At 52.4% G+C, this 13539-nt stretch overlaps 1 protein-coding gene across 1 annotated transcript in view; it reads right to left on the bottom strand.

Annotated features, from left to right (window-relative positions):
• Positions 1 to 8925: 8925 nt before the first annotated feature.
• The window catches only part of SYNDIG1 (synapse differentiation inducing 1), a 121311-nt gene continuing 116697 nt past the window's right edge, over positions 8926 to 13539 (bottom strand). Inside the window, exon 3 of the mRNA XM_008576045.1 lies at positions 8926 to 9149. Coding sequence (XP_008574267.1) covers positions 9141 to 9149 — 9 coding nt within the window. The 3' untranslated portion in view covers positions 8926 to 9140. The remainder of the gene's footprint in view (positions 9150 to 13539) is intronic.

Below are 13539 nucleotides of genomic sequence, written 5' to 3'. Positions count from 1 at the left end.
CAGAGCTGATATGAAGATATACATATGCATTCACTCATAAACTCACATGTGCACACGTTATGCGTGTGTACATATGCACATCACAGACACACAATAAAATCAACAGCATAAAAAATGACAACTCAAAATGAGAAAGTGAAAGAAACCACGAATACAGAAAAAAAGTCAAAGAATTTCAAATTCAAATTCAAAAGAATGCTTTGCTTAACTTTGTGAAAAGACATTTGAAAACTCACATGGACTAGATGATTTTCTGGGAATACATAAACCAATAACATCGATTCCAGAGGATCCAGGAAACCTAAACAGATCAATAACCATGTCAGAAGTTTCAGAATTGTTCAGATTCTCCCAAAGAAGCACCACAGGTGACAGAAAGGCCATTAACCGGAAGAGGCTGATGTGTGTTACTATAGAAGGAACACCCAGGTGCCTTGTTAAGTTGGAAGGGGCAGGGCACATAGGTGCATGTCCACATAAACGGTCTGCTACCACCAGTATAAAACGGTGCATATGCACACAAATACGTGCATCGTTGTATATGTGCACATGTTTCCTGGGCACCTGGGAAACTGTACTAACTCTCCCTGGAATGCTGAGGACTGGCACTCAGGCATGTGTGGTGGGAAGAAACTAATTTTTTGTCACTCATCCTTTTGATCCATCTGTATCATTTTTACCACACTCTTGTCATTTTTAATGAAAAACGGATGGACAAAAAAAGTGTTATGGAAAATGCCAAAGTGATCTTCCCATGCCCATTTCTCATAACACAAGGCGCAAGCTGCGGGAGCGACTTTGCAACGTGAGCCGGCGATGCTGGGGTGCTGCTGGCGGTGCCGTAGCTGCCTGGGCTCCCGCCGTGGCCGCGGAGGGAGCAACTGAGCATCCTTTGGGTGGAGCTCCCAACCCCTTTTTCACCTTATTGGTAATAATAATAACACTACCTTTGTGGCCCCATTCTCTTTTTGCCTGCAGCAATTCTAGCCCATTCCTTCACCAAGAAATAATAAAATCAGTCTGGGAGAATGGTTTCTGAAATGAGAACAGTGATTAATACCCACAGCTGTCAGTCTTCAGCAGAAATTTGTCATGTTATTCAAAGAATTAAATTCCTCCTTCATTAAAATCTATGACTAAAAGAATTAATTAATTTTCAGTGTAATAATGTAAGCAAGTCTTGCATAACAATGAGAGTTTCTGAACTTTTAATGAACTGCTTTCTTTAGAATGTTCTAATGAATCTGAATGCAGAAAGCAGTTCTCTGATAATAATTGCTAAGATCCAAGACTCCTCCAGTGAGCTATTGGGTGAAATAATTTCCAAGGGAAACTAATCTTCAGATAGGGTCAAAGGAACGAGCACTAGTGTGGAACTGGAGGTGGGATGCTGTACCTGTGGCCCCAATGTACCGCACCCCACTGTGTCCTCGCCATTGCGTAGGCCCCTTCCCCACTGACCCTGGGCTTGGCCATGTGACTTGCTCAGGATGGGATATTAGCAACTGTGAAACAAGCAGCAGAGTCTTCATAAATGTTCGCACATTGGGGTTTGTCTTTTTAGAATGCTCCCTCATGGAAGCCAGCTACCATATAAGAGGCCCAGCTGGCCTTTGGCCACCGTGCTGTAGGGAAGTCCAAGCTAGCCAGGTGGTAAGGTCACAGGGAGAGTGAAGTCACATGTCCGGTCAGCTCCCAGCTGCTCTAGCTCTGCAGGGAAGCACTGCATATGTCAATATTGAGTGCCCCAACCCCAGCACACACTACCTGGAGCTGAAGAACTGTCCAACCGAGACCCAGCTCAAGTTCATTATTGTTGTTTAAGCTGCTAAGTTTTGAAGTATTTCGTTATTCAGCAATAGGTGAATGAAACCAGGTGCTAGGTGTCCTAGCTGAGACACACCTTGAAGAACAGGTAGCAGGCACCAGAAAGAAATAGATAAGTAGTGATAATCATTTCAGAGCTCTTACTACCTGTTATGCAGGATTCCATGGGTACGAGTGTAGCATCCTGGACCAGCAGCACAGCCATCCCCTGGGAGCACAATAACTTCTAAAGTCTCAGGCTCTTTTCCAGACCCACTGAATCAGATATGCCTTTCCATAAGGTGTTTCACATGCACGTTGAAGTTTGAGAAGCACTGGTCTGGGTGAAAGAGCAGATATCTGGGCATGGGGATTCTGTGTTTGTAAGCCCCCAGGGATGCCTGCACTGCTGGTCCAGGGGCCATGCTCTGAGCAGCAGGAATGGGAGGGTCATGACCCTCTGCACACACCACTCTACCTGGAGACGTCTGTGAGCTCCTTGAGACCTTTGAAAGGGAGTGATCCATTCATCAAAGGTCTCACTGCCACTTACACACGTATGTATGTACCTTTTATGTTGCAAGTCTAAAATGGTAAGTTACCACCAGGCCAATGCACCATCCTCAGAAAAGCCAGTAAACATAACTCTTTGTTAACTGTCAAAGCAGTGACATATTATTGACTGAGAAAGGCAGGTGAAAACAAAAGTGCCTCCACCTGAGAGGCGACTTGACGAGAGGGGAGGGAAGGGCAGTGGTCAAGGCTTCAGAAGTCTCTGGGCCCCTGGACTCCAGGTACCCAAGAGGCTGGACCAGTGGTTCATTAACACTAATGTGCATAAAACTGGCTGCCTCTCCTAGTCAAAACGCAGATAGATGCCAGCTTTACCCTTGGAAATTCTACTCCAGGAGGTCTGGGGTGGGACTCTAGAACCCGTATATAATGTCATGCATTTCATGTTCAGTTTTTTTGCATATTTGCTTTTTTGCTGTTATTGACAATTGATGACTCTAAGGCAATCCAGAGAAAAAGCCTCAGTTACATTTGGATTAAGAGACATGAAATAACAAGGATGAACAGAGTGATCTAAGAGCAATAAGCTGCTGCCTCCTCTCATGTTATGATTGACCATAATCACATCCTAGTTCATTGCCCGGGGCTTCCCACAGGCTACAAGCCCAAGCAAAGATGTCCTTGGAGAAATACAAATTGCTTTAGTCACTATAGCTGCATATCAAACCACCCTAAACCTTAGCATCTTTGGACAATACTAAACTGCACATGTGCATCTGTGGGTCAGGCATATGGACCGAGCACAGTGTGACGACTTTGCTCTGCGATGTCTGGGGCTCCACCTAGAAAGGTTGACCAGCGGCCTTGTGGGCGTCCAGAGCAACATAGTCTCCAGCTTGGCAGTGTCAGGGTGGCCAGACTCCCATGAGGTGGCCCCCAGCCCCAAGAGGCACCGTACTCAGGAGAGAAGCGGCTTTGCCTCAGAGGCCACAGAGTGTCACTCCCACCAGATTTATTGGCTGGAGCAGTTACAAAAGTCCACTCAGGTCAGAGGCCATAGACACCACTCTAACAGAGTCAGGTTGGCATCCCATCGTGAGAAGAACACGGGATTGAACACAGCTTGATGCAGCCACCTTTAGAGATTCATTGTCCAGAACATCATTTTATGAAGGTGACCTCAGGGGTAGTACAAGCTGTACGACACACAGAGACATACGTACCTGGGCCAGGAGAGTCAGCTGGGATTGAACAGGCCGAGACAGGGGATGGACCCAGGGAACAAAGTTACCCAAGCAGCTGGCCAGCCCGCCATTGCACGGACTTTGTGTAGGGTCCATGGCCCACCTGTGTGCTGTCGGGTGAGGAGGAGGTTCCAGGTAGCAGAGGAAGTAGACGTTGGCAACAGATGGCGCCGTGCTGCTGCAGTCCATCATGTCATTCAGACCAGGAGCCCAGCCAATGGCACGGGACAAAGAAATATGGGAGGGGCGGGCAATGCCACCAGAATCTTCGCCCAGCGTCTGGTTGTCAGGTGTGGTCATGCAGTTGGGCCGGGGCAGGGGCTGAGGTGGCCCTCTTTTGTAGCAAGGGCTGCAGGTGTTCACCAGTGAGCTGGTTCCAGGTCTCACCCACTGTGGGGATGGGTCCTTGTTGGCCTTTCTGCTCTGGAAAGGGTGGGCCAGGGGCTCTTGGGGAGTGGGGCTCACGAAGGCCGAGACCCATATGTTCTTTCAGTGTCTCTGAGAAGCTGATTATCCATTGGTCTCAACAGATGAAACACAAGGAGCTGAGCCATGAGGACATGTGACTGCCAGCCCCGTACAACTGGGATAGGGCCTGGGCTCCCCCATGGTGCTGCCGTAGCCTCCTTGACTGGCTGTGAAATGTGGGCAGCCGTCCAGGCCATGCCCAGGAGAACACTGCCACTGCTCTGACCCCATGCCTTCAGGTTCCCCTCCATTACCCTTCCTTCTGGAAGGCCTCAGTGACTTTCTACAAAGGGCTCCAGGTCTATTGTCCCCAAGGTGAGTGTGAGAATGGGGCTGGCAGAGGACCCACCTGGCCCACTTGGCCAAGTTCTGCCAACACACTAGAGGCACTCCTGTCCACGCCACAGGAGCTCTGACCACCGTGGCCAGCCACCTAGGAGGAAGGCACAGGGCTGTGGCTCTGATCTGAGGCTGGGCTGTAAAGGGGGCTGCTTCCCATCCCCAGTCCCCTAGGAAAGCGGGGAGCAGGAGTTTGAGGCAATGAACGGGAAATAGCCCGTCTGAGCAGTTGGCACTCGGCCCTGCTGGCTTGGGGTGGGCTCTCCTGCATCTTCTGGACTTATGGGAATGGGGCTGGCAGGTCGGCAAGGTCTTCAGGGAACGGAAGCACAAGAGTTAGAGCAAGCCACAGCAGGACAAGGCGGGTGCATGGCAGGTGTGGCTCAGGCCCAGAGCAGGACGAACCTCTGTGGGAGAAGCCACGGGGAGACTGCAGGAAGAGGGGCGCAGAGCCCGTTCCTGTTGTGGGGAGCGAGTCCCCCCTGGACAGGGTGCTCCTCCCGGGGGGCTGCTACTCTCAGGGGGCTTGTCTGCTGGGGTCCTGCCCTCCACATCCACTGTCTCCACCAAGAACTGCTCTGCCAGAACCAAGGGGACAGCTTCCCAGGCGAGACCCCACTGAAGAGCCAGAGGTGTTTGCAGGAGAGCCCGACTCGAGCTGGAGAGATCCCCTCCTTCCCGAGTGCCACTTCTGGTCCCCAGTCCCCAGGCTCTGCCTTGGTCCCTGCACATGCAAGCTCACTGCAATCTCTGGGGGATGCCTCTGGGGCTTGGCTTTTGTTTCAGCTTCCAGGATTCACGTGTCCTCCTGTGACTCAGAGGGACTCTGCCTCTTTGTACATTAGACAATGTTGGTTTGAACAAAATAGTGACTGTTGCTCACAATGACATAAGAGAGGGGAGGTGGCCACGGGGAGGTGGCGACTTTGTATGCAAAGCAGACAAGTAGTGTGGACACCGGGTGCTGCTGGCTCACGCAGAGGGCTGGGGGCGACGTTAATGCGGGTTCGGGAGATTTGGCAGCAGTGCCGGAACCCGCGCCTGCAGGACCACCCTCCCAGCTCCCGGCAGCCTTGCCCCAAGCTGAGACAAGGGCGCTGCGAGGTTGGAGAGAGGCGTGTGTAGGCCACGTCCCTGCCTGGACAGAGGAGATGTTTGGACTCTTAATTCATTTAAATGTTCCTTAATCATCCCCCGATGGGACTCATGATGAGGGTTGCCATGGCCACTGGGCTCTGGTGAGCGAGAACGCTGGTTCTCTCATATCAGTCCCACACCCACGTCTAATTCGCAGCTTGTGCCCTGAGTGCTGGGCGCCCGTAGTAGCCACCGAAAGTTCCGTGGCATTCCTTCCTCCTGTAAATCTCGACAGTCACCAGGGGTCTCCATGATCAGGAATTGGTGACGGCGGACCATCTGGCAGCAAATGGTTCGGTAGCGGGCTTCGGTGTTTCCTACGTGCCTCGCAGCAGCAGGAGCAGGGATGGACAGGGCAGAGGCTGCTCCACCGCTACGCAGCGGAGAAAATGGGTTCACAGACGACCGGTGACTCACACAAGCTTGCTATGACTTGTCCAGGCCTGATGACTGGTGAGGACGCTGATGACACCAGGCAGTGCTCGGCGGCAGTGTGCATTTTCTCACCCAGTGTCCCAGAAACCTGTGAAGGAGGCGCAGCTGAGCTGGGAATCCAGGGCTGCCAGAGCCATGCTCAGGAGCAGAGGCAGGGCCCAGGGTTTGCCTGCTTTTCCTGACCCTGGCCCCATATTCAGAAGTTGCCATAGCAGGGGTATGTGCCCCCCATCCCTCTGCCCACAGTGTTGCAGAGGGCTGTGACACTGGAGCAGGAAGGCAGGGAGAGGGGGTCGCACTGCACTGCAGGCCCGGGTGCAACCGCATCTGCAGTTACGGTCAGGAGCAGGTTTCATGAAGTCAGAGCACACCCATCAAACATGTCCCCCTTCACAGGGAGCAGGGGGAGGTGAGCAGTAGAGCACCATTCTGGCTTGTGTCACCACAGAGGACTTCACAGGAGCCAGCCAGATGTGTGACACTTCCCGTCCTCCACACCAGCTGTGCCTGTGGTGAGGGTGTGCAGGGAGCGGTAAGTGCAGGTGCTTTCAGGAGGGCACGGACAGCTGGGCCCAGGTCTCCATGATGACTGTTGCTTGCCCTGCCATTCCTGTCGTCTGGGTTTCCCTGCACTTTTTTCAGATATTTTTCCTACTAGGCTAAGTAGAGCTCTTAGCCCTAATCACATTAGGCGATTATACTTACACATGGTCATTTATTTTGGGAAGTTTGGTCTTCAGAGCATGGGACTGTTGCTTCGCTGCAATGCCTGTGGGTTCTGGGCTGAACCTGTGCATCTTAAGGAAGAGCCATAAGCCCTGGACTAAGAGCTAGATGCTTGGTGCTTCTTTCCTTGTCTAAGGCTTTTAGTTGGACTCTACCAGCTCTTGGGAACACAGCCCTTTCTTCTCCCCTGAATCCCCTTGCTGTGTTCAGACAGATCTCTCTGATGACACTTGCCTTGTAAGAAGTTCTGCAGATGACTTGCATCTGTCTCCATTGGGGTAATGCTGGCTGCTATAGCAAGAGGACCCCAAAATGTCCAAAGTCTCAAATACAGAACTTTATTGCTTATTCATTGAAGGGTCTGAACTGCAAGTTCCTGGATGGCAGGTGGCCCCCCCACTCCCGAGGGCCTCATTGTCCATACCTGGATCCAGCCTGCAGAAAGGGAAAGAGCATGAAGGACACACAGACACTTCTTAAAAGCCTGGACTAGGAAATGGCTTGGCCCCCTCCCTCCCATCCTGTTGGCTAGAATTCACCTGGCTGTACCTACCCGCCAGAAAGGCAGCCATGCAGTATGCTGGGTGCTCAAGAAGAAGAGACGAACATGACAGCAGGTGAGGCTGATGGTGACAAGCTTGCTCTCAGCTCTCTGACTTGCTTCTCCTCCTTTCTTCATAAACTGGAATGTAGGGACTCATATGCCACATATCCATGGGGGACTGTGAATCTCAGGCAGCTGCCCAAGTAGCAGAGTGGGATTTGAGTAGAGACCTGGATATAAACTGCCCTCTTTCCAGAACATAGCAGCCTGCAATAGCCAAGCCACTTGTCCACTTGTTCAACCTAAGACCAAAAGTCTGAATCACCCAAAGTTAACAAAAATCCAGTTTGTTACTTCCTAGTGCCTAAAGAATTCAAAATAAGCAAACCAGGATCCCTCCTGGTGGCCCATCTGGAATCGGTGGGAAGGACCATGAACAGGACATGGAGTGTGGGCTCAAGGGCTGGCTCTTCCAGCGCTGGGAGCCACGTGGACATGGCTTCTTGCCCGAACCCTTCAGATGCCTCTGCAGAATGTCTTAGTGGAGCCACGAGGCTGTTTGGCAAAGGCCATGTCCACCAGCACCTCGTCTTCCTCGTTCAGATTCCGAGCCCTGTCTCAGCTCGTGTGGAACATGTGTCTGCTCCATGTTGTGTCCCCACCCTCCAGCTGTTCCCACCAGGCCATGAGTCTCTGGCACCTGAACACTGTGCCCACTTTGCCATTCCCCGCCCATTAAACGCAGGGCCCCTCGCTTTCCTGGGGTCAAGCAGAGTCCTTACTTTGCACTCCAGGCCTTCGAAGTCCAGCTACGATTCCTCATCCTACCCCGCTTTATCTCCCATTTCTGGCTGGGTGATTCCATGGTTCTCTCTCCCTGGCATGTGCCCCACCTCATTCACCCCCCACCCCTCTCCACCAGCTGCTTCCAAACCATCCCTCTCCCCTCCATGAAGCCTGCACCTCCTTCCCTCTTGGAAGTGTTTCCTGGTCCCTTCTAGTACTCTAGAACATCATCCGCCCTCTCCTGGGGCCACTGTCACTTTCCCTGTGCTGACAGTGATCCAGGACTATCTTCTCCCCAGTGGCATTTGGCTGAATGGATGCCCTGAGCCCATGGCAAGTCCTCAACCCCAACCTGCTCAGCAAATGCAGGAGGCCCAAGATGCAGATGTGCAGAATTGAGTTTATGAAGTTTTCATCAAACCTCATCCCAGAGGCTAGATTCCAGCTCCAGGATGTTCAGGAGAGGATGAGGGGTTTGTGCTTAAGGCTGAGCTAGGAGGGCTAGTGTGCTGAGGGCTGGATGCTGTCTCCAGCCCCTGGCCTCTGACCACCCTCTCCTTCCCATCCTGCTTTGGGCACCTGCGGAGACTTCCTGTCTTTGTGCCGGGGGCTGCTCAGAGCCCTCCTGAAATGCTTTACCATGCAGTGTTCACTGCACAGCTCTTAGGGGAACTACCTGTTCATACCTAGACAGTCATTCGTGTTTGTTTCATCATATATGTTATATAATTCATATATAACTATGCCGTGCACACATATTCACACTCACACACACACTCACACAACACTTTCCTAGCGCAGTGCCTGGGGTGTGGCAGCTGCTCAGTAACATTTGTTGAGTGAATGAATGAGTGAATGCACTTGCCAAGAACTGGTGTGTTTTTAGCTCTGTTTTATTATCCAGTGGAGACTCGGCAATCACAGACATATGTAACTGTTACATGCTACAGACGATATCAATATTCCTGTGCTTGGCTTCAGTAGAGTCAAGGGGAAAAATAATGACCTCGGCCATTGAGTTGTCATCTGCGCTGAGTTAACGCCACAGCCGTCAGGGCCCCATTTCTGACGGCATCAGTATCGGCTCTGCAGCACGGGGAGGTCCCCATGCCGGTTGCTGAGCTGTATCAAGCTGGTTGTTTTTATGGAAACTGGAAGGAGAAGAACAGAGGGAAAGAGAAGTAAGAAAGGCAGTGAGGAGGGAGGAAGTCCTGGAGCAGCGCTCGAACTAACCAAGTCCGCTTGCTGTGGCGCTGCCGAGGAAGGGAAAGCCAGTGGCTCAGGAGGGGGGAGGGGGTGGGGGGGGGACTCAGGGTGACTCAGGAGCAGCTGCCTGTTGGCGAGCTGGGGAGGCCACAGCCAGTGGTGGCAGAGGGGAGGGAAGACACTGCTCAGGGCCAGCGTGGATTTACAGCCATCTCTAAGGGAAGCCTGGCTGGGAATCAAAAAGAAAATTATCTTCCGAAACGCTTCATTTCTTTGCATTTATGGCAGCAATAACTCTGTGGGCTATAACCTTCCTTGCCCGCGGGCTCAGCAGGGGGATGCGAGGCGTGAAGTCTTCCGAGGTGCGCCTTGGATGGGGGCAGGACAGTCACTTCCCGCAGGACAACCAGAGCCTGTGCATCTGGCTGGAGTCAGAATCCCAGAGCCTTGGGACTTGTCTTTTCTTCTGGCAATTTCCAAACCCGAATGGTCATCAGAATCACCTTGAGGCTTTAACGGCACAGACTTCTGGGCTCCAGCCCTGGAAATGCTAATTGGTAAGTCCAAGGTGGTACTGGGCATCTGCATTTTGTGACAGGTTCTGCAGGCCCAGCCATCACAGCCCCAGTGCTCAGGACCACTTGTTCTGCCTCGGGTGATGGAGCAGCACACACCGGCAAGTGGAGGCTCCGCAAAGTCACAGGGAAGGGGCTGGCATAGTCCAACCTCCGTGCTGTGCTGGTGACTTGAATTCTGACAGCACCCCAACTCCTGGCATGATACGGGCAACCTCAGCTCTGGGTCCCCATTCATTAACCAAATATTTGCTAATATAGGCCAAGTGCCCTTTTTTGGTGGGTGGGAAGGAGGGTGATGGGATCACCAGGAGCCCTGGCATCAGGAAGCCTGTAGTCCATACTGGTCTCACATGCCAGTTCTTCAAGGACCATGTGGCTGTGTCTACACTGGGGATCTGCTCATGCCACAGAGGAGCCTCCAGGCTGCTGGGTCCAGCAGCAAAGTGAATCACAGCCTCCCTGGAACGCACTGCAGGACAAACTAAGGTCCCATCCAGCAGCTTTTCTCACCACTCTTGGGACTCAGAGCCACTTTGTTGGACAGACGGGACAGCCATCACCTCCTCATGTACCTTCTGCAGCCCCCATGATAAAACAAAGCCCACCGAGTTCCAAATCTCAGAGGAAATTTAATCTGACCTTGACGTAATAACAGCTAACATTTTTCAGAGCACATTTTATGCAATTATGCCAGTGCTTAATCTCATTTAACCCCCCTCCCCCACTACCCTATGAGGAATGTTTTGTCATCATCCCCATTTTATAGCTGGGGAGACCAAGGCTTCAGGAGATGGAGTAACTCACCCATGGTCACAGGACAAGATTGAACCCAGACTGTCTGCCAGGAACAGCAGCCCTGACTCCTTGTACCACCTCCCCGCCATCAGCTGTCACATCCTGCTGACTGACTCCTAGTAAATGTGTCAGCAACGTCCCTTCTGCCTGGATTTCAGCCCGGGCTTCACTGCCTGTCCCTTGCAGTAGGCTGCTAAACAGGGGTCTCCTCGCAGGCTCTCTGGGTCTTTATGCTACGCCGCTGCATTCCTGGAGCACAGCTCTTGTCATTCTGCGTTCCTGGGACCTCCCAGACCCCAAGAGAAGACCCGGTCCTTCCACGCTTCCCAGCGCCCTTTGCCCCCAGCCCAGGCTGCCTTGTCTTGTTCCTCCTGTCCTGCATGTGCTCTGGTCACTCCTGCTCCCCATGGGTCCCCTGCATACCTGCTTGCACATGGTGAACAGGGGCTGTTTGATGTCTATGCCCGAATGTCCCCCTTCACCCCCTGGTACAAATCCGTTGGTTCTTTCTGCACCACGAAGCTGGAGGTGCTCCCATGACGTCTCTGCTCTCACCGGCCACACACGTAATTCCCTTATTCAGCCAAGGTCTTCCTCAGCACAGAAAGGGGTTGATTTCTGACCGTTTCGCTGTTTCCATCCAAGGACTGATCTTCCACCCATTCCTCAGCTCCGGCTTCAAGTCCAAAGCCTCTGCTGCATGCTCCTTGCGTGTTTTCTTAGGAGAAAAGCCTGTGGACTCCTGGGGCTGGGGACTCCAGGGTCCTCCGCTCCACACAGGTGTGCACTTCAGGTGCCTGGGGTGGGAGGGGGACGAGTCCCCAGCTGTGCCTCCTCTCACCCTTGAGCCCCTTGTCAGTACCTGAGCTTCTCATCCCCCTCGGTCCTTCTAGACCCAAGGTCCCGCCTGACTCTCAGTCACAGCCTCCACTGGAGCTCACGGTCCGCCCTCCTGATGCCTCCTGCTGCCTTGGCTGGGAATCTGTCTCAGAGAACCTGGGTGCCAGGAGGGGCCTCAGCTAGGATCATTATAACAAAAGGTCAGAACTCTCCAGGTCCGTCTGCAGACCACCCCCATCGAACCCCCTGGGGAGCTTGTTAAAATCCTCATTCCTGGGCCCCACCCCAAACCTACTGATTTTAAAATGTCTGGGGCGGCGGTTCAAGAACTGGATTTTTAAAATATAAACATTTTGGGCTGGCCCGGTGGCGCACTCGGTAGAGTGTGGCGCTTGGGAGTGCGGCGGCGCTCCCGCCGAGGGTTCGGATCCCATATAGAGACCGGTTCGCTCACTGGTTGAGCGCGGTGCGGACGCGACACCGAGGGTTGCGATCCCGTTACCGGTCAAGAAAAAAGACAAAAAGGAAAAAAAGATAAATAAATAAAAAATAAAATAAAATATAAACATTTTATTTTAAAATAATTTTTGATTTACAAAAAAGCTGCAAGGATAACACAGAATGTTCCCACATGTCCCTCACCCAGTTTGTCCCTCTGTTATCATCTTACATAATGGAGGTGCATTTGTCAAAACCAGAAAACCAGCACTGGTGCCCTACAGTTATTAACTTCAGACTTTATTCAGATTTCAACAGTTTTTTTCATTAATATTCTTTTTCTGTTTCAGGATTCAGTCCAGGATACCAGGAACTGAAGTCTCTTCTTTTTAAGGGTTAGAAAGCACCAGCGGGTCTCAAATCCCAGAGTAGGGGGCACTGGATTTTGAACAAGCACTCCGGGTCAGTCTTGAGTTCACTGGAGTTTGCTCCAAGGCCAGAGAAGGCCAGGAATGTACCCAGGGTGCCCCATGGGAAATGGTGCTGGGGGAGATTTTGGGGTTTCCTCCTTCTCATCACACCAGCTGTCTGTAATCCAATATGGGCCCCCCTGCCTAGCTCCACGTTATACACCTTCCCTTCGCTCTGGCTCTGGGCCCACCATGGGGACAGGGACACAGAGGCTAGTTCAGTTTTACTTGGCTCTTCTGCCAGGCCCCAGGCAGAGCATGGTCTTGGAGCACCAGCCCATGCACCTGGGGTGACAGAGCAGCTGGCCGGGCTTCTGTGCTGTAAGTACAACTAACAACACAGCATGGAAAGTTTCTGTCATTGAGAAACACCCTCCTTCCTCATTTGTCTGAGCTTGAACTTGTGATTTGAATCTGTACTCAGGAAGCTGTTGGGCTCTGCCCTCTTGTCATAGAACTCTCCATAAATGAGCTCCTTTGTTGGGAAGTGCTACTTAGAGGCGGAGGCCCACCTGGCTCTGGCTGGCTTGGGTCTGGCCTCCTTGGCCCAGGCCTGGCCCTGTGGGCCACACCCTCCTTCTCAACTTGCACCCATTCTCCTGCCCTCCAAGTGCCCACCTATCTAGGGCTTTAAAATAAGCCCAGCTGGTGTGCAGAGGATGGAGAGAGGCTCCTCTTGACCCTGGGCTTGTCCACGCTGATGAGTGGCTTCCTTGTCTGTATAAGCTGCTCCCCCTCACTGAGATGCCTTTGCCCACACTCCTGTCCACATCTGCACTGTCCCATATTTTACCCACAGCAGCATCTGGCTATTAAAATGAAACATTCCGTTCCTCAGGTGCACTAGCCACACTTTAAATGCTCAATAGCCCTGTGTGGCTGGTGGCTGCTGTGCTGGACTATGCAGGAGTGGAACATCCGATTATGGCAGAAGCCCTCTTGGAGCATACACTTTAGTTTGAGGTCATATGCCTGCACATAGTGAATGAGGCTACAGGGAGGGTGGGTGGGAATGGGCTTCAGGGGCAGCCTTGGGAAGCACATCTGCTGGATTCACACCAGCTAAGCTCCGGGGTCCACTGTGACAACTGGCTCAGCTGATGCAGAAACAACTCCCAGAGGGTCATGTCTCAGCAGAAGCCATAGAACCTGGAGCAGTCCACTCTATACCCAGGGGACTTGGGTGTCTGCTGAAGTTTCCTAGAGGGCTGGTG

Source organism: Galeopterus variegatus, unplaced genomic scaffold, assembly GCF_000696425.1.
Source record: "Galeopterus variegatus unplaced genomic scaffold, G_variegatus-3.0.2 Scaffold1277, whole genome shotgun sequence".
NCBI lineage: Eukaryota > Metazoa > Chordata > Mammalia > Dermoptera > Cynocephalidae > Galeopterus > Galeopterus variegatus.
This window is presented reverse-complemented; position numbering and strand designations above follow the sequence as displayed.